At 38.2% G+C, this 21,619-nt stretch overlaps 1 protein-coding gene across 12 annotated transcripts in view; it reads left to right on the forward strand.

The window, feature by feature from the left end:
* Positions 1–2,056: 2,056 nt before the first annotated feature.
* The window catches only part of CDIN1 (CDAN1 interacting nuclease 1), a 211,445-nt gene continuing 191,882 nt past the window's right edge, over positions 2,057–21,619 (forward strand). For 3 of the 12 annotated variants that reach the window (XM_036266787.1, XM_036266814.1, XM_036266807.1), the window contains exon 1: positions 2,089–2,310. In XM_036266787.1, the coding sequence (XP_036122680.1) occupies positions 2,210–2,310 (101 nt within the window). In that variant the 5' untranslated portion in view covers positions 2,089–2,209. Of the gene's footprint in view, positions 2,311–21,619 lie in introns of all 12 variants that reach the window. The other 9 variants (XR_004960155.1, XR_004960157.1, XM_036266778.1 and 6 more) reach the window with 9 other exon arrangements.

The following is a 21,619-nucleotide window of genomic DNA, read 5'->3' on the forward strand; positions in this document are numbered from 1 at the left end:
ACACAACTGTGCTCTTCCCCTGGCACTAACTCTAAACAATCTACTGGATTTGGGTCAAAATTGTAATCTGCCAGCATGTTAAAAATAAAAACAGAAAAACAAACCTGGCCTGTTCCTTAAGGGTTGTGAGGGTGAAGGCAGGACAAGAGCCAGGGAGAAGAGTTACTATAAAAAATAACTAGTGCAAACATCCTTGAACTGACGTTTTCTATAAAAATCTGTTGGCTGTGAATTGGAAAGAGGAAAGTGGGAGGGAGAACGGAATGGGGGATCAAGTGGTGTCTGCTTATCGTCAGCTAGCTTTCATGTAAAAGTCATGGCAGGGTCAGCAACAAACTAGCCAGGTGGCAACTCCAGGCCATGCTGCCATAAATAAATAGTTATGTACTAATGTCACACAACCAGAGTTAGATGCAAAGCATATGGCAAGAAAACATTCTGATGTAAATATTCAGGAAACACACACACACACACACACACACCATGGTTTCTGAATTCAGGATCCACTGTTGTTACTGGACTTTGGGAAAATAAAGTGGTGGAACTTTTTAAACTCTGAACTAGAAGATTCTTCGAAATGTAGATTATTCCTGTTCAAAATAAAAAATCCTTAACCTTTGGCCTAAGAGAGTGTGACTATTTTGTGTACTGATTATTACTGAGAACTGCCAGGAGTACAGACTCTGCAACCACATTTCAGCAGTTTAAACTGGACGCATGCTGCTTACTTGTTCTCCTGACCTCTGGGAAGGTACTTAACCTTTTCATGCCTCAGTTTATTCACCCTGCAGAAAGGGAAGAGGAAGGTGATAATGGCATTGTACCAGCCTCACAGGAAGTTATGAGGATTAAGTGAGTCAAAGTGTAGGGAGCCTGTTAAACAATAGCTGGTAAAGGCCATGTCCATGTGACCTATCATTACCAAGTAGTTTTACATAGTCTATCTGCTGGACAAGATGCAGAGGAATGCTTTCCCTTCCTATTCAAGCTTACCAACTACCTCATTCATTAAAAATCAGTTTTACAGACACAGGAACTGAGGCTTGGATGGATTGAGGAATTTATCCAAGGAGGCATATCTAAGCCAAACTTCCATCCCAGGCCTTATTCCAGATTTTAAAAAATAACAGCAATCGCTTACACATTCTCTAACATCTAAACACGTTTTTCCTTCATTTGTTTTCAAATGTTAACTTTGGAAAGAAACACAATACATAGCCTTTTAAGAAACAAAATTTGTTTAAGAAACAAAATTAGTTTTTTAAAAGGGATTAAAGGAGGGTTCGATGTCCTAGAAAACTGCCTCAGGAGATCTGAGATCTGCTCGCAGCACCAAGGAAAACATTCCTTCTCTGGCTCATCTCTCCAAACATGTGTCCAGCGCCTACGGTTTTCTGAGACCTGTGGAGACGAGGCAGAAGCGGTTTCGGCCCCTGAGCCCCCGACGGGGCGGAGCGACAGCGCCTGCTTCCCGCGGCCTGTTCGCTGAGGTCCAGTTCGTTCGCTAGTTTGTTGCACCACGTGTCCAGACCGCCACGCCAGCTCCAGAGCCGGGCTTGTGTCGTGCCCACGGAGATCCTGGAGTTTGCCCCTCTGCCCCCGCTCCCGGAGTGGGGGCCGACTTGGCGGGAAGGCATCTTTCCTTTGTGGGTCGGCCTCCAGTGGCAGCTGCTTTAAAACACGCGCGTTTGGAAGCGTCTTCAAATCGCGCGCCCTGGCAGTGGCTTCCCGGGGCTCCAGCCTAGGGACCGCAGGACACCCCGTTCCCTTGCTGCTGGGTCTGTGGGCCAGGACCGCCCAGCTGCAGGAAACTGGGAGGCTACGGTATCAACGCCTAGAGCATCCCAGGTGGTCGCTGCCGGGATACCTGCCGGAGGAAACTTAGGCTCCACCTCCGCCGGGGCCGCGACTTCCTGATTGGTTTGCCCTTAACTGACATGGCGGCGGGTTGCCTCGGCCCGGCGCACTGCGGCTGCTCAGAAAGCCAAGGCCGGGCAATCCGGGCCACAGCCCGCCCCCGCCGCCGCGTCGCTGCAGGGTGAAGCCCAGGCGGGCAGCTAAGGGGGAAGGGGTTAGGGGCAAACCGGCGAAGTGGAGGACCCAGCGCTGTGCCCACGTGTGCCCACCCCCTGGTCTCCCGCCACCAAGGCTTCTCGAGCCCAGGGTGTTTTTTTACTTGTCCCCGCCACCTCCCAGACTCTGGCCCAACATGATACTGACTAAAGCCCAGTACGACGAGATAGCCCAGTGCCTAGTGTCTGTGCCTCCCACCAGGCAGAGCCTGAGGAAGCTGAAGCAGAGGTTCCCCAGGTAAGTGCCCATCTCTCCTCTCTCACAGCCCTTTGCCTGCATCGGCTGTGCCTGGGCAGCCGAGCCAGCACGTAGGAACCACGTGCCCCACATGTCAGATGTTAGGAGATCAAGGATGGTGAAAGAGGTTTGAATCTAACACGTTAACAATTGCTTATTGAAACTTGGTATGTGCTAGTGATCGGTGCACATAGTAGGTGCTCCATAAAGATCTCGTGGTTAATTGACAGAGACTAGGGATGAACGACAGATGGCAGGGCCCTCTCACAGTGCAAATACCAACTGCAGATTGGAAAGCAGGAAATGGAGGGCCGTGTTCAATTGGCCCTTGGAAACAGACTAGGGAGCCCAGGCCTAAAGGGGCCTCCTCTTTCACTATGGCTCGCTAGTGACGTTCAGTGACCTCCAGTGTTCTCAAGCCAGCCAGGGAGACTGGTATCCTAGCAATCCCACTCTTGGCTCAAGGTTGGCCTTTGAACAACCATATGTATACACATTCCAGGTATATTTCATACTTCCCTCCTCCCCAAAACACTTTTTTTTTTTCAGTGATTTTAGGATTATCCAACTTTCTAAGAAAGGACTTGAGGATCCATATACTATAGAGTTCCTCATTTTGAAGATGTGCCCAGACATTACGCAAAGAACCAGTCCAGGACAAAAAAGGTCATTATATTTGTGAGATGGTAATAGATTACTTTTTGTTTACTTTGTTTGTTTACTTTTCTTTGATCTCAAAACCAAATTCACACTTGTACCATTTTGTTTTGTGGCACTGAGTGCTGTAGCCCCTAATGGAGAATGCGCCTGTCCTTGACATGTAACCCTTCAATGGACAGCATCATAGAAGTTTGTGTTTTTGAGGAAAGCAAGATTATTGGATAATTGGTATCAGTAAAGTACAAATCGAAGGTCTTTTATTATCTCCGTTTTTTGAAGGACTCAGTTTTCCTAATCTATAAAATGAAGGGATCTCTTTCTAATATTGTCCATATTTAATTTAAGGCAATATTTATCCTTTTATAGTCTAAGGTTTTTTATCAGATTTGCTAACTGGGAACAAAATGACAAATATGTATTTAATTATCTGTTTATAACTCTTGCCAACTCTGCCAATAAACAATGAATGGTTGAAGGCTTGCCAGCTATGAGAATAGGTAGATTTTTCTGGACAGTTTTAAAATAGAACATACATTGAGATATTCTTTTCTCATGTACTTATATTACAACTGTATTTTTGCTTTTTTTCCCTCTTGCTATTCTCTTTTTCTCTCATTCTTTTTCTTCTTCCATAGAAAATACCTTGTCCTCTCCATAAGAGGTAACCTCCCCATACTTCCTTATGAAGTGCATTTACAAAGGACTCCCTTCATTTGAGGCACCATGCTGCCTTGGTTATTCTTTTATGCATCCCCCTCCCCTTTTTCTTATTCATGATATGCTCACATACTTTTCACTTCTTACAAATACCACTTGGGGAATCATGAACCCTTCTTCCACTGGAAACTATTTATAGAGGCTGCACTAATCGTCAAAAGAAGGAATTAAAGGGCCATTTAGCAGCATGGGTGGAAACTATAATAAATGTGATTTTTGGACTTGGCTTCACAGTTTTCACTATAGCACTGTTTTACTTTATTTTTTCCTTTCTGTTTTATTGAATTTATTGGGGTGACACTGGTTAACAAAATTATACAGGTTTCAGGTGCACAATTTACAACACATCTTCTGTACACTGTATTTATTGTGTGTTCACCAAGCACTGTTTTTACTTTAGGTGTTCCTTACAAAGGACTTGAACAACCTTTAGATTTGATAGATCATTTTATCTATCAAATCTAGAGTTGGTCGGGTACGGACCTGAGAGATAATTTCTGGTGGTTCAAAGAGGTTAAGTGACTTGTCAAAAATCCCGGAGATGTTTAATGGCCAAACAGTGTCTTGAGTACAGGTTTCATAATTTTCAGTTCAGAATTTTATACTAAGCCGTCTTGATGAGTTTCAATATTAATAATAATAACAGCAGCAATTATTTTGGTGGTCTTTGCATACGTTGAGTACTGAAATGTTTTACAAAGTCGCTAATTTTTAAAATTTTTTTTATTTTAAAAGGAGGATATGCTCAGTAAAGAGATAAAAATTATTTGTAATACTATAGCCCAGAAAATTTCTGTTAACATTTTATATATTTCCTTTTAAGCTTTTATTACCCCACTGTAGTACTGTCCTATAATATACTTTGTATATCTTACTTTTTTCACTTAATATATAGTGAGCATGTCTCATCTTCAGAAATTCTTCACAATGTGTTTTAGATAAGCAATTCACATTCTAGATATACCATTCATTTCCTTTTTGTTGGATAGCAAGTTTTGTTTCTAATTTTTTGATACTATTTTTGTACATAATATAATGTCAAGTCTGCTTATTTTCTTTCTTTACATGCCCAGAAGTTGGGAATGACCATATGAGCAGTTTTCAAACTTTTAGTCTGCAGATCTCTTTACACTCTAAATAAATATTGAGTACCCCAAAGAACTTTTGTTTATATGGATTATATCTGTTGATATTTACCAAAATATAAATTAAAACAGAAATAAAACAAAAAGTTACTTATTAATTTATTTAAAAATTAATTGTAATAAACCCATTACATGTCAACATGTTTTTGTTAACATGTTATGTTTAACATTATTGATTCATAACCATCACTTCAAAAAAGTGGTGAGAAAATGGCCTCATTTTCTACTTTCAAAAATTTTTAAACGTCTGTCTTAGTAGAAGAAAGACATCTATCTACTTCTGCATTCAACCTGTTGCGATATGTTATTTTGATTAAAGAATATGAAGAGACTTTGGCCTGAGTCAAATATGTAGTTGGAAAGGGAAGAGTAATTTAATAGGCTTTTCTGATAATTGTGGATATTTTTGTTGCTATATAAAACCCAACAAGTGGTATTTTCTTAAAGGTTAATTGCAATGTGGAATGTGAAACCATATCTTGGAACTTTCCACTGTTATATTACAATCCATTGGCCTGTCATGAACTTTGAATGGATCTTTTACCTATGTATGATTTTTATTATCATGCATTGTTCACTTGCAAAATGTTGGTTGTGAGTTATGTAAGTCTCCCAAATGTTGTCACCTTTCAGTATATAGCATAAAAAAAATTCACATTTGTTCATATCTTCCCTGATCTCATCAGAAAAACCTGTAAGATTTGAAGCTGTCAAGCTTATGGTGATGGATACAAAGTTTTCCAATATTTGAATTTTCCATTGAAAGCTCAAATTTGATCATTGGCAACAAATATTATCACTTGTTTTCCTTGACGAGACAGGCACACATTGTTTATTTTTGAGCACATGTCTGCCAGATACCCAAATCTGAATCACCATACTTTGTTCATCGTTCATTCCAATAAAAATGCTCTCTTATGGAAAAAACAGCTAGTTCAGCACTCAAACAATCGTACAGGTGCTTTTCCTTGAGACAGCCATCAGTCTCCTGAACGCTGTAGATGTGCTTTGTGTTTACTTCTTATTTGGACATATAGAACGTTAAAAGGATGTGTATTCAAGGGTTGACTATTAATAAGTGAATTTGAGGATAGTCTTAAGTGGAACTGCCTTTTTTTTCCCATTGCAAGTGTGTGACGGTGAAGAATACAGTGACTTCTAGGACAGTTGTGTCCAGCCTTGATTTGTGCCCAGGAGCTGGCAACTTTACCCACCATTGTTTTTGCACTATCGTTGCACATGTCACACAGGGAAAAGGGAAACTATTTCTATAAAGATAATTTTGACCTTGTAGACCCCTGAGAGGGTCCCGGGGACTCCAGAAGTTCATTGACCACACTTTGACAACCACTGCCTATTTTAAATAAATGAATATTTATGTTTTGAAGGATTTTGATGTGCATTGGCCATTTGCTATCAAAAAGATTGTATTAATCCTATTACCAAGAGGGCATGGATGTATCTGTCTCTGCACCTTTTGCCAACATTGAAGAGAGTCATCATTTAATCTTTAATATGATAGATCAAGAATGACATCTCATAATTTGCATTTTTTATTATAATACATTGTATGTTTTCTCAATAGTTTATTGATCATTTGGTTTTTTTCTTCTTGAATTACCTGCCTGGTGTCCTTTGCCTAATTTTGTATTGAAGTTAGCTGTTATTGTTTATTGATTTATTGTTATTGATCAGCAAATGTTAAGGATGTTGATCCTTTATATGTCCATATTTATTGCAGATATTTTCTGTTATTTGCTTTTAGTAATTGTTCTATTTGGGAAATGCTTAACTTTAAATTTGTGTTTTTTCTCATTTTTCCTTTTATACTAAGGAAATTCTTTCCTGTCCTGTGATATGAAAAAGAAATCTTTCACTTCAGTTTTCTCCTAGGTTCTTTAAGTCTTTCTTTCTTACTGTTAATCCTTTAATCTTTCTAACTGAAATTTATTTTAGCATATGCTCAGAGATAAAGAGGTAGCTTAATTTTTCCCCAGCTTAATTTTTATTTTCCACCGCGGTTTCCAGTTTCTAGACTCATTCCTCCATGGCTTCTTTGTCTTCATTTAAATGACAGATTTGTCCTTCCAAGTCAGTACATTGAACTGGGCAATCCCCCTAGCCTCTCTGGTCTCAGTATCCTCCAAGTTAAAATGAAGGGATAGGACTTCGTGATATCTAATATCGTACAACTCCTACTTTCACCCTCCTTCTATTCTGTTCTGTTCTGCAGTTTTGCAGTAGTGGGTCCTTTGCCCCCAAGAATGTAGGACACTGTATTTAAGTACTTGCTGAGGACACATTTGTTGATTTGCATCTCTCAAATGATTTCCTGGACCTTCTTATTCAGGTTGAAGCCCTCAGCCCAATCAGCTGTTACTTATCAGATTATATTTTACATTATATTTTACTGCCTAAACACTACATGTGTATTTGATTTTATGTATATATAAAATGAGATTGTTCCTAGAGAAATCTCAAAAGGAGTATTTAAAAACTTGGCTGGGCTCTGTGTGCTTAAGCCAATACATTTGGTTCATTTTCTTGAGTTCTACACATACACCTGTCTCTACTCTTCTCTGTCTCTCTGTCTTTATATATATCGATATCTATATTGATATATATATGTATCTATATAGATATATATATAATTTTGAAATAATTTTAAACTTACAGAAAAGTTGTAGAAATATTACAAGAATTCCCATATATCTTTCACTCTGCTTGCCATCATGTTAACTTCTTACATAGCTATAGTATACTTGTCAAATATCAGAAAATTAAATTTTGTGCAATCTAGTTAATTAATCTACAGACCTTTTTTGAATGTTGCCTTGTTAATGTTGCCTTTTTTGAATGTTGCCTTGTTAATGTTGCCTTTTTTGAATGTTGCCCACTAATGACCTTGTTCTATTCCAGGATCCAATGTCTATTCTAGCATCCAATGTCTATTCCAGGATCACAAATTAGATTTAATTGTAAATTAAATTTTTAGTCACCTCCAATCTGTGACTTTTTAAAACTATTATATTGTCTTTTATTATCCTGACACTTTTGAAAGTACTGGTCAGTAGTTTTGTAGAATGTCCTTAATTTTGTGTTTGTTTTCTCATGATTAGACAGAGGGTAAACATTTTTGGCAAGAATACTCCAGAAGTGATGTTGTGCCCTTCTCAGTGCATCCTATCAGGGGGCAAGTGACATCATATGTCTTATTACTGGTGAGGTTAACCTTATTCATTTGGTTAAGGTGTGGTGTCTGCCAAGCTTCTCCATTGTACTTTGTAGTAGGGATCACCTTTGAGATGATGCACAAACCTGTTTCTCACATCACACTTGTCCTCACTGATTGTAGCATCCATCAGTGATTCTTGCATGAAACGGTTATTATTGGTATTTGCCTAATGGTGATTTTCTGTTTCTCTCACTGGAATACTTTCAGCTAATATCATCCACTATCACCGTGTTATGTGAAACAATCCATCCTTCAGTCAGTCCATGATTTTCACTGGTATGTGCAGTTTATCCACTACTTATAGCAGTTGGTCTATAATAATTAACTGTTTGTGGCACTATTTGGGTATTTTTTAGAAAACAGAATTATATAGTAATTAATTTGTAATAACTTGTAGTCTCAGGGAATAGTTTAAGACACCCCCAATAGCTATAAATTGTTAAGAGTCTTAGAATGTTAGAAACCAAAGGATTTGTTGAGCAGTCAGTTCAGACATGGTTAGTTAAGTGGGATTCTTAGTGGAGATTCCTTTGGCACAAGTTTGATTTTTCCCTGAGTTCCCTTTTCCTACATTAGTTATTTGGTTGCTATTTATGCCTTTACTTACGAGTCATAAATCAAACTCTTGACACCATAAATCTAAGCAGATAAGTGTCTTTACCCTGTTGCTATGTCTTTTCCCTTAGGGACCCTGCCTCAGGTTTTTCTAATGGTGGTTTCCACATTTCTGAGCATGATGTTCTGTCTTGGCCCATAACATCTACTGTTCTCCACTCTTGGATCACGACACAGGCAGTCATTCACTCATAGGAGGCTGTTCCTAGAGAAATCTCAAAAGGAGTAGTTAAAAACTCGTTTTATTGGGCTTTCTGTATATGAACCCATATGCATGGTTCATTTTCTTGAGATCTTCACCTGTTCTGTACCTGAGAACTGGAGTTAAGGCTGGCTCTACTGTGTATTTGTCAGTGTTGAACTAGTGGGTTCTTGGTTCTGCTGGTGGACCTAGGGGTCCAGTCTGATCAGGAGTGCAGTAGCTAAGGGACTTGCTTGGGGCAAGCACAACAATGTTACTTAACTTACATTTATTTAGGATGGCTGAGTTTAATTTGGTGCTGCTATTGGCTACAGTTATCCTTTTCTGAGCACTACCCGCCCCTCCATGGTGCATTTTAATCAGTCCACTTTTTCCATAGAGTGACTTTTATACCATTGTTTTTGCTTCCTGTCACAATTTGTTCTTGGGAAATGACTTGGCTGTGCCTTTTAAAAAATCTAAGTCACAGTTGCCTCATCTGTAAAAGGAGGGATGAAGCTCCACAGCTAGCAAGCAGAAAGAAGCTGGATTCAAACCTTTCCTTCAGGCTGTGCTGAGGATTAAGTGAAGTCAGGCGTGTAAAAGCACTTAGCATAGTGTAAAGGTCCTGGTAAGTAGTTAATGGATGGTAAATCTGCTTATTTTTAGAATTTAGTATATGGCCTATAGTCGAAGAAATATCTGAGTAGTAACCTTTTGAAACATATAAAACAAAATTTGGCTTTGCAATGAAGCCCCACAGATTTGTAGAAAATAAATGTTTTTGTGGATCAGTGGATTGTATGGCTGTGAACACATAGATTTGATCATTAGTTGAATTTGGCCCAGATATCTGAAACTTGCCTTAAATCTTTCATAGTTATATGTAATACCAGTTTTTAAAATGTTTTAAACCTAGATTCACTGATTTTTAAGAATCATAGAACATTGCAGTGTGTAATTAAGACTGTAGGGATTGTTTTACTTAAATTGAAAGATTATTCCTGTTGGCCTTGTTCTCTCAATTTGTGGTCAATTTTCTATATTCATGATAATGTGGTGGTGGACCTGAGTTCCAAAATAATGAATAAGAATAACTTGTAAAGGAAGAAAACGTCAGCCTTTTATTGAACTGGAAATTCTTTTGGCGATTTTGCCAAAGAAATATAATTATTTATAGACTTTCAAAATAACATTCATATACCCATGAATTATATATAGGAGTATTTCTGTATTAATCATTAGTGCAAATTGCAAAAGAAATTGCCCTAAAAATTGGTCTAAGAAAAGAACATGGTTATTTCATGCATTTCCTTTTCTTTTAAAATGTAATTTTTTTTAAATTCTATAAAATTTTAGGTTTTTATTTTAGTTGCTGCGCTGTGGCCTAGCTTTAAAGACTCTTGAAGGTTATTTTGTTATATGGCACCTTTGCTTTCTAGAATTACTGCTTAGATTTTATCAAATATTTGTTCTCCTTTGGATTTGCGTAGTTGCATAGTGACATGAGCTTGAGTTCTTGAAAAGGAGTACAGTATTTGAAGAAAACCTCAGATAATATGATCTCAAGAAGAACCCACATGCTGACTACATTTCTTATTAGTGTGAGGGGTAACTTTTCATGTTATTAGCTTATTGACTTAATTTTTAAGTCTATATTTAGGCATCAAACTTTACTCTACTAAGTAATAACCCATACCAGAATGTTTGCTGGTATAATAAAGAGGAATTATATATTTCCCTTGGAGAAAAATGTTCAGTAGATGTATAGGATAATAATATTTTATTATTTGACTCTCAACACATGTTGACTGAATTCATTATTATGTTTTTACTGCACATTTTTCCATATTGGTTGAAGTTTCCTGGAAAAAACAAAACAACCAACATACAAGTACTTTTCCAGAGTAAGTATGAAAAGTGACCTTAATATATAAAAGTCATATACTGGTGTGAAAATCATATGCATTTTAAATATTGAAATTCAGCTGCTAAAAACGTTTGGCAACTATTAAGCTTAGAGTAATAACCTCAGGACCATAGGAATACATATTTTGAAACAAAACAAGCCATACAAGTAGAGGAGAAAGTAGGGTGGATTCATGGATCTCGGTACTGCTCTGGCAGTTATGTAGTCCTGGGTCTTTTCCTGACCAGACACTGCCCCTGCCACTGGGGCAAGTCTCTGTGAATCCCGGGCTTTTTCTGAGGTTGTCCCGAAAACAGTAGTCAGGTAGACACTGAGATTTAAAATACGTGCTGCGTTATCACCCTGCTTCCCCCACCTCCACCAACTCATATTTATTTTTAAATTTAAATTTTTTAGTTATTGTTGAGATCTGTCCTTTGTTCCAGGCCCAAGGGAGGATGAGATGCAAACTCTGATCTTGTATTTAATCCTGTTTTGGGAAATAGGAGACATGGCAGACTCATGGTATTTGCAAGGGTTACCACTCGAGACCTGAAAATCTGCAGACGTGGACCTTGCATGTAGAGGATGGAGGGTCTTTCAGCTTGGGGCTGCAGGTGTGTGGTTAAGCTCCTTTACCAGTTATTTGACTTGCTGCTCACCCAGTCAGCCCCGTTAAAATGATTCAGATTTACACTCAGCAAGTTTATGAATTACTGTTTGTCATGAATATTTGTGATTCCTCTAAAATAGAACTGGATATGTTTAATCTAGGAATGCTGTGGGAGCCCAACTCCAGCTTCAGAATAAGTAGAAACGCAGGGTGGGACCTCTGTGTTTGTCACTCATACCTGTGCCACACCTTAGCTTCTGAAGATGCTGGAACTTATGAGGTGGTGTCTAAGGCTTGTGTGTTCTTTGTAGGTGACCTTCTTTGTGGATGGGATCTGGGAGGGTAAAGTGTGATTTAACTGCATCTTCTTATGATTGCACATGAAATTAGACTGGAGTTCTTTTTTCCTATCTACAACTCTCCTAAGCCAATATTGTATTTTGCTTAAGGTGGGTTGTTACCCTGATATTTGTTTTTGCTCATAATATTGGTAGGGAAAGCTAACAAAATTAGAAATTAACTTGCACTTCAGGCCCCATTTAGCTAAGATAGTAAATGGACTGGGTATGAGAGAGTCTTCATTGTACAGTATTAGAAACCCCACAGACTGTTACAGCCTAGATGTAATACAAAGCTCACAAACCTCATTTCTTCTTCTTTTTTAATCCTCACCGAAGGATATTTTTCCATTGGTTCTTTCAGATGGAGAGGGTGGGAGGGGGGAAGGAGAGAGAGAGAGAGAGAGAAACATCAATGTGAGACACATTGATTGGTGGCCTCGCACACAACCCTGACTGGGGCTGGGGATTGAACCCACAACTGAGGTACATGCGCTTGACTGGGGATTGAACCCACAACTCTTCAGTCTGTAGGCCAGCACTCTAACCACTGAGCCAAAGCGGCCAGGGCACAAACATCATTTCTTAACAGATAAAGTTAGCATTATCTAGATTCTTATTTCTTGCAGCCAACTAAAATACATAGCATTCTAATATTAACCTCCAGTTTGTAGCATTTGAATTTTTGTTTGCACTTTGGTAGGTGGGTGTGGAACTCCTCACTTGCAGATCACAAAAGCTTCTCCAGAGGGACCTGCATACCTCTCATTATTTCAGATTCAGTGACTTACAGAGTCTTGGATCAAGATCGGAATTAGAGATCATCTGGTCAAATCGATCAATGTTACCATGCAGAAGCGGAGTGGGAATGTCCCCTGGTGACTTGACTGAGGGTGCACATCTGGAGGCAGAATTTTCCATTCATGCTCTTTACCTGGAGGTCACAGACTCCCGTCGCACTTGGGGGCCTGGAGGTATCAACAAGGAGTGGATGAATGAAGCTGGCTCGGCTGGGATGTGGCAAAGCAGAAGTGCAGCCGTGTATCCTAGCAGAGCGGCTGCCGTCATTTGTGCCAGCCATGTGTTGCCATGCAGGGATGTGGGCACATTGCTGCCAGATGTTCCGTTCTCTAGAAAGCAGCTCTAGATCTGTTTTTTTAAGAAAAAATATCATGTTTGCCCTGGCCAGTTTGGCTCAGCGGTTGGGCATCAGCCTATGGACCAGAATCCTGGGTTCAGTTCCCACTAGGGGCACGTACCACAAAAAAAAAAAAAAAAGAGAGACAGAGAAAAAATATCATTAGTTTAAATTTTGTCAATTTGTTTGAATTTTTAAAAAAACACTGTGTTGGCCAACAGTTTCCTGGCCAAACAGAACAAGTCTGTGGGCTAAATTTGGCCTACAGCCAGCGGGTACTGGAGCTGGCCCTTTCCAGCCTGTGAGAACTGATTGTGAACATCTTCCCCCTAGTCTATAGACTGTGACCTTGAATTAGGACCTTAAAATCTGCCACGGTGGGAGTGTTTACACCACAGACATTGGCAAGCACTACCAACGTGAATTCCCTGCGCTGCTTCCCACTGCCACCAACGGCCTTGGTTAAGCCCCCACACCACTGCATACCATCACCAGTTTGAGACTTGCATTGCCTGTTATGGCCCTGTGGTGTGTCTTTTCCAGAATTTTCTTAACCCAATGTTTTCTGATTTTTATAGCTTTTTTTTTTTTTTCCTGCAAAGGGCTGAAAATAGTTACATCTGTATCTCATTTACTGTATAATATATTTATCTATTGGGACTTCTCCTTTTGTTTCTTATCCAAAGAGAGGATACATATTTTCCCCTACTGTAGTCAGTGTGGGAGTTAGAATTCCAGCCTTGAGCCTTAGCAGTACCTAGTATATTATAGGTATTGTAATGCTTGTCCAGATGGACATGGATTGAACTGACCTGAAGAAGATGCTGCTTGGTTAAAAAAACAAATATGTCTCACTTAGGAAAATTAATCCCTTTCAAAATAGATTACTTTGTTAAATTTAGGAACAATATAGTGGTTTTTCACCCTGTAGGAATTTAGAAATACTTTGGGGTATACCTAAGCGTTTATCATGCCAGAATATTTTTAGAGAAACTTCAGGCTAAGGTGTTACATCTTCAGTTGGCTGTTACTCTAGTGTAAAAACCAAAGCATCTCTGTAATTATAATGAAACACAATGGGAAGATAACCAATTGATCACATTACAATTTGAATTAGTACAATTTTATAAAGACTCAATGATCGCATGTGCAGATGGATTTCTTTTGTACATTTCAAGTATCAGTAATAAAGTAATATGACAACGTACAACTAAGACAGAAATGGACAATACAGTTAACAACGCTAGGCAAGAATATGTGAAAGGCCTACATGAGTGGGCTGGCCAGGTGGTACTGAGTTTGGTGGAGTTCTCAGCGCCTATGCTTGACCTTGGGTGGTTTATTTAGCTCTCTCTGCTTATGGTGGTTGATTATTTTGTAAATCAGTAGGAAGCCAAACTCTATTATTGAGAACTCCAGGGGCCTGTTCAGTTTTTTTGCTATAAAAGCAGTTTTATATATTGGCTTAAAGAACTTGGTCCTAGAAATAGACATTTGGATTCTGGCTTCACGACTTGCTTGCTGGGTGATGTAGGGTGACTTTCTTCACCTCTTGGTGTCTTTGCATCCTTATTTATAAAATGGCATTGTTATGAACTTGAAATAAGATATATATATAGATATAGGTATAGATATAGATATATAGATATATAAAATGATTAGCACCGTTTCTGATGCTGTGCGGAGTAAGTTTTACTGCTGCTGCTCTTGTTACCGTTATTGACTTAAGGATGCTCGTGGCGATGGTATTTATACTTATAATAATTAGACTCAGAATATTAGAACTGAAAAAGATTTTTCCTGAAACCAGCCCTTTATTTTCCAGGTTTCCGAAGTGTTCTTCCTTGACTCTCAGCATAATAGGAAACCGGCTTTTAGTAAATTCTGGTGAAGTCCTTAGATGGTACTGGTAACCGGGATGTGATACTCCATTGATGACCAATGGGCATATTGAGGTTTAGGTTGATTTCCCCCCCACTCCCGCCCCTGCAATAGAAAATTGTTATATAACAAGATCACTGCCTAAGACAGAATAAGTTGGAATGTTTAAAACCTCAGAATTTTAAAATATTTTCCTGTCTAATTACTTTTCTCAATTGCAGTGCCCTATAGTCTGGGAGTTGTTTTACATTCATGCCTCATCTTGATAACAGGGTGGTTATGAATTTATGGAAAATATTCGGGTGAATACCAGTTTTGGAGTCAGGGTTCTGCCACCGGGAAGTAGCTTAAGTCCAATAATTATGTGAGGTTAGGTGTAAGACTTCCAGGGCATGGAGATTTTGTAAGACACCCAGATCATCCTTTGAACACTGATTTAAGTGTTTGATATAGGTATTAATACATTTGAAGAATGAGTGTTTTTTAAATGTTCTTAAAATCTATTGATGGTACTAATACTGATTATGAAAAGACCTTGTGGTAAACAAAAAAATTGCTTTAACTTTTTAAAGAAAATAGATTTATTGTTTCTTAAGGATTTGGCTTTTATTAATTACAATGTATTCCAGAATGCTGCCCACAAAGAATTTGTTTAATTTATCTTATTTGTGCATTTCTGCTGATCAGTTAGTTGCAATAATAATGAGTTGGGCAAGACAATAATATTTCCCCCTTCCTATTCTATTTTGTTTATATAGAGTGTATCTTCCTCCAGGTTCTAGGTCAAAGAGATGCTTTCAGGTTTAGAGCTACTTCATTTAAGCTGCTTAGGCCAGATTTGAATACAAGTATTAAAACTGGCTAGAGATCTTTGTGTTTAAAAAAAAAACATACTCAAGCCCTGGCCAGTTTGGCTCAGCGGTTAGAGCATCGGCCTGCGGTCCAGGGAGACCCGGATTCAGTTCCCGCTAGGGGCATGTACCTCGGTTGCAGTTTGTCCCCGGCCCTGGTTGGGTTGTGTGGGTGCCAGCCACTAGATGTGTCCCTTTCACATCGATGTTTCTCTCTCTCTCCCTCCTACTTTATCTGAACAAAAAATGGAAAAATGTCCTCGGATGAGTATAAAAAAATAAAATACTTAAAAGTTTTTGTGGCATTCTGAAAAATAGCTGCCTGTAGCCAATGGTTATGGAAGTTGAAGTCATACTTATGCTACAGATTGTATTTTGAGGACGATTATTTGCTTGTAACTCTGCTGAAGTATGAAGAAAAGACTTGGTTAAGTGTTATTTTATCTGTTAGCAGTGTGTAAGGAGTCTAGATTTGGCACATTGTCATGAAAAATATTTTATTCATGTGATAGCTTTTTGGACAATTGTATTCTGCATTGTATTACAATGGCACAATAAATTGCTGAATATACCGTCTGCTGAATATGACTTTACCATGAAAAATTTGATGCACGGAGAAGTAAAGGTTGGAATGTATTAACCTTTTATGACAAGGGACTTAGAATTTTGACCTAATACAGGTGACCTTTGTGCACAATAAAAGTGAGCTTAATCTTGAGGTCAAGGTGGAGGTGAAAGGCAGGCCGGTGTGGTGGAGTTTATGCTGATTGGTATTTCACAACCTACCAGGCTATTGGCTAAATGGGAGCCTGGCACGTCTTTATTTTTATTTTAAAATTTTAGCATTTCCAGGAGCTTATTCATAGTGAGTTGTTTAGCTCTATAATGCCACCCCATTTCCTCAAAGCTCAGCTCCTTAGTTGTGGTAAGTTTGTCTGTTTGTATAAAGTGCACTGTCTCTGAGTGAAAGGTATGCATGTGCTATTATTTTCTGTTTCATAGATGACCAAATAAAAATGTTTTTATGGCTTATAGAAAAGACAAATGACATGTATAACCTTGGAACTGGAAATATATCTTCTTTTAAGAGGTTTATTTCTCAGACAAGTGGAACTTCTGTCATCCGACTTTGGAACTGTCAGAAGAATTTTGAAGAAGTTTGTACCTATACCTAGATTATAATTAAGAGAACTCTCACAAATTATTTATTGTCTTCAAGGGTTTGGATGATTTAGTGACTGGTTATTCCCTTGAAAGTTTCTTTGAAATGCATCTGCTAATGCATTTCCATTATAATATGATATAAAATATTTTTAAGGTTTTGCTTGCTGTACATAGAAGGAAAATTGTTTCTAAACATAAATTTCACTACCAAATGTGTCAGCTGTTTTGTCACAGATGAAATTACACCTTAGCATGTATCAGAAACAGACCTGCCGGTGTTAATATTATCTGCACACTTATCAAATATTCTGCCCAAATAATTGGTTGAAACAACAAACATTTGGGGGAGAGTGTCAGAGACTCTAATGGGAAGAACTCTCCTCTTTTAATCGAGCCTGCAAAATATATTCCCTGGGACTGATCAGCTCTGAAGCGCTGAGGTTTGATGATTGGAATGGCAGGAAACCATGCTTTCAGGACGTAACGAATTGACGAGGCCATCCATCATTCGTTAGCATACACTGAAACGTGTGCTATGTGTGCAGAGGCCTGTGATTTAGTAAATACTTGGGAGATGAATAGAGCTTACACACAAGGGAAGATATTGCTGTCCTTCAGCAGCCTGAGACCCAGGCGCCTGCTGAGAAGGCCATCTGACTGCGCCTCATCAGTAACTGGCCTGTCACAGTCAGCGGTGCCCACCGACCATCGCCAGTATATTAAATGCATTTTTAATATCTGCTTCAGTAGATTTAATGAAGAAAATTTAGTTTCCATACTCCAAGCACTGCTTCTTCAAGTGTTCTAAGGCATGGACTCTTGCCTGTACAAGAAAGGGGGAAGACCAGGCTGGCAGTTAGGGAGTCGATTGAAACGGACACTCAGACAAATAATGTGCAAATAAAGAACGCTTCTAGCAGAGTTGGCATCTTGTTGATATAAAAAGCTCTTTTTTTAAAAAAAATTTCCTTCTTCGTTCATAAGCCCTTCCCCTAGGAGTGTTGAACCTGCTGGTAAGAGATATAAGCCTACTAGTCTGAAAGGAAATACTAGAAGGGGAATATTATGGTTTGGCATAATTTGAATAGAAAGACTCAATTTTAAATTAGTTTGTGTTTTTAGATACTGTTTGATTCTTAGGATTTTTGAATTTCTATATAAAATAGCATTTTTGTTACCTAGTTGCTTTTACGTTTTTGAATGTTGAAGTTTACTCGTTAAACCGAGATAGTATATTTTTGCCCAGTGTCATGCAGAACAGTTCAAAATGAATGTAAAAAAAATTGATTAAAAGTGCTCTTATACTTTCTTAGACTATAAGGTTTCTTTAAAAACTGTATTTTAAAATACTCTATTTTTATATTCCGGCAAAGTAGGTAGATTCATTCTTTTTAATGAGTTTCATTGTTGACATTATTTACTACAAAACAGCAAGACAACCAATTAGATACTGTTGCAAGCATGCACTTTAAAGGTTTCCCCTCTTGTTTAAGAAAAAAAATCCAGAATGTGCTCCCATGTTCACAGAAGAAGCTACGGAATGGGACCCATAAATCTGATTCCTGCATGTGTCAAAACAGTAATGTATTAAATGCATATTATTATAAAAATTTAAGACATGTCTTAAACACACTTACATTTTTATAACACATGGCAATATTAAATAATACATTTCCTTGTTAGCATCTGTTTGCCGTCATTGTTGGCAAGACCTATGATTTATTGCTTAAATTAATGACCAAGACCATTTTGGACCTGATATATGCCCCTAAGCTTATTACATCACTAAATAAAATAAAATGTATGCACTTGTGACAGAGTTATTTTTATAATTGTTTATCCCTTTAAGTGCCCTATTCAGTGATTCACTGAAAGGTTCATAATGGTTGGCTTGTAACCAGAAAAGAATCTCAGAAAGGTAAAGTATATTTCCTGACTAGAAATAAAATGCCAGGGCTATGGTGATGATAGGGGTCCCAGAAAGATTTTGCAACACTCAAACTTGTTCCTTTCTTCAATGCTCTCATTTAACCCTTGGTGAGTTTTTTTTTTTTTGATGCACCTCCCCCCCCCAACTCTTAAGGCTATCTTGTAATGCTAGAGCTCATCCTCCTATAAAACTTTCAATTCGGATAAAGTGTTTTGCTCTGACATAAAGCTGCAAGGGTTAAATTGTTCTTTACTAGGGATTCTTCAGGTGCCATTATCACCATGCATGAAACTGAGCAAGATTATTTTCCTATTTTTAGTTCTTTTTTGGAAGGAGATTGAGATTTCACTGTTTTTGTATTGAACTTTATTTGACTTCATAGTCTTTATCTTTCCTTTTTGAAGGTGCATTATGATAGACCCTTCAGTGTTTTTACAGTAACCTGTTATCTGAAGTCACTCTGCTGCCTGAATTGTGATACAGTGTAACATGGCTTCCTGGTTTTCTTGCTCCATATGAAGCATTTCACCTGTCATTTGATGGGAAAGCAGAGTTTTTGAGAAGCTTAATGGAGCCACTGTGGGTGCCTGAGAGTAACACTTGTGGGAAGATAATTGTTTTGTAGCAATCTTGGGATGATTATCACTCATAAATGGAAACAAAACTCAGTTCCTAAGCAAAGGTCTTTTTCTTTCTCTTCACCTCACTTTGACTGCATCTTAAAAAAATAATTTATTGGAAATTAAAACGTGTGTGTGTGTGTGTGTTTACCCTTGGTCTTCTTTCCCAAAACAGTTGATCTGATAAAGTTCTCTCAAAAATGATCAAGCCAACAAACATGCCTGTGTCTCTTGAAAAGCTATATTGACTTTTTCCACTTTGGGCTCTCATTTCCCATTTCTGATCTTTATATTGTTCTTTTCATCTCATCTTCCTTGTCTGGGAGGCCTGCCTCCAGATAAAACGTTTTAAAGGAAAATTGACGAAGAAGAGTCTCAAGTACCAATTACTCTCTCTCTCTCATCTTTCTCCCCACTCCTTTTTTGTTTGGTTTTGTTTTTGTTTTTTGCTTTGACCATTGTAGTTACTTTCACCTCTTCATTCAGAATATATATCTCCAGTCTTTTGCTCTCTATTGGATTGACTGTCCATTCCTTGAGGATAGGAGCCATGTGTTTTGCTATGATTTTATCTTCCAATTTCTCCCTTTAGTGCCTAGCATAGTATTATTTTCCCTTATGCATTGAATGGATTTTGTTAACTTTCTAATCCTGGCCAGTGCTTATTTTTATGATCTCTTGAGGAGAAGATAACTCAAAAAGCATGTTTCTTCTTTTTGGTTAGTGTTATTCTATCTAGTACCATACAAAGGACTTGCTATTCTTTCCTAAGATTGTTTCTTAGGCTCTCACTCTCTAGGTCAGGATGTTTAAGTCCTATTTAAAAATATTAAAATATTCAGTAGGCAGCTAAGTGCTTAGCCTGGTGTACTACTTAACACTAAATGAAAGTAAAATATAACACAGACACAGAGCTATTTGTTATATTTTAGTAGATGAAGCAATGGCTGTGTAAACCTTAACCTTGTAATTTTGTGAGTTCCACTTTATCATGGAGCTGTAAGGGTAATCAAAATAAATCATGGGAGATGAATAAATATTTTCTAGTGCTTTCTCTGCTTTCAGAAGTGATGCTCAATCCATGAAATTTTAGTAAGTGTATTAAATAAAACAATATGATGTGCACTGTGTCAGATCTGATCAATTATTCGGGATAGGACATTTATACAACATATGTTGGGCTGCTATGTGAACAGCTTAATGACTATAAATTATGTTAATCTGTCCTGCCATTTTTACATTTTGTTAAAAATTTCACTATTTGTATTATAGATATTTATATATATTTGAGGGGCGGGGAAGGATAAGAAGAAGGCATAAGAAAGGCGTGGGTCATCTCTGCAATGTTCTGACAGTGATCTGGGCTCCTCAGCTGTGCAGTGTACATAACACAGATGTTGGGGAGTCATCTGTCAACCATGCCTCTCCTATGGAGTTAAAGTTCTAGAGGGAAAAGAATTTGACACAGTGCTGTCACTGTTACATTTTCACAATAGAAGAGCATGCAAATATTGAACCTCCTGCTTAGCAGTAGTGCCCTGTCTAATGTCTGTGCTGGTTAGAATAAAAAATCATGGGTGCATCTTGGGCTCAGAGATCTGACAAAGGTCATGCTATGTTGGGCATTTGAATTGGAAATTGTCTGGACTTAGATTTTATAAAGCTCCCACTGTTGTGTGTGGGGAGAATTTCAGCAGGGTTTTGTCCCTGGAGAGGCCTCTTAGGCCCTTTTCTGTCCTATGAATGAATTTAGATGTGAGGGTTACTCCTGCCTTAAAACTGTTAAGTTCATTTTGCATACATCCCTAGAGAGAAAAACTGGCAGATGCTTTTGTCTTGGAAGTGTTTAAAAGAAAACTGCAGAGCAGGAACAAGAGAGAAAAGGGGCCCTGTGTGGAGTCCCAGAACATTTTGGAAATGGCCAATATGCAGTTTTCATCAGTATGAAGGCGGGGTGCAATATGGTGCCTGTAGCCCACCAGGGAATATGAATGTTGATTAAGCATACTCCCAGGCTTTGAAATTCTGAAAGCAGTGTCAGAATAATGGATGTTGAGCAAATGTCAAGCATTTGTTAATTTCTCTGTTATTTGGAGTTTATCTACCATGATCAATCAAATAAACTAGTGCTTCTCTCTTGTGGCATGTGTCATTGATATGGTGATTAGGTGGCTAGAGAGACCTTCTGCTTTTTTCCCAGGTAACAGATTATAAATGAGTAGACAGAGCTTTTTGATTTTAAGGTTTGTTTATGGCTTAGTTTAGTAGAAATTTGGATATTAACTGAGGACTTTAGTGGTGGTATAAAAAAA

This window comes from Molossus molossus, unplaced genomic scaffold (assembly GCF_014108415.1).
Source record: "Molossus molossus isolate mMolMol1 unplaced genomic scaffold, mMolMol1.p scaffold_m16_p_1, whole genome shotgun sequence".
Classification (NCBI taxonomy): Eukaryota; Metazoa; Chordata; class Mammalia; order Chiroptera; family Molossidae; genus Molossus; species Molossus molossus.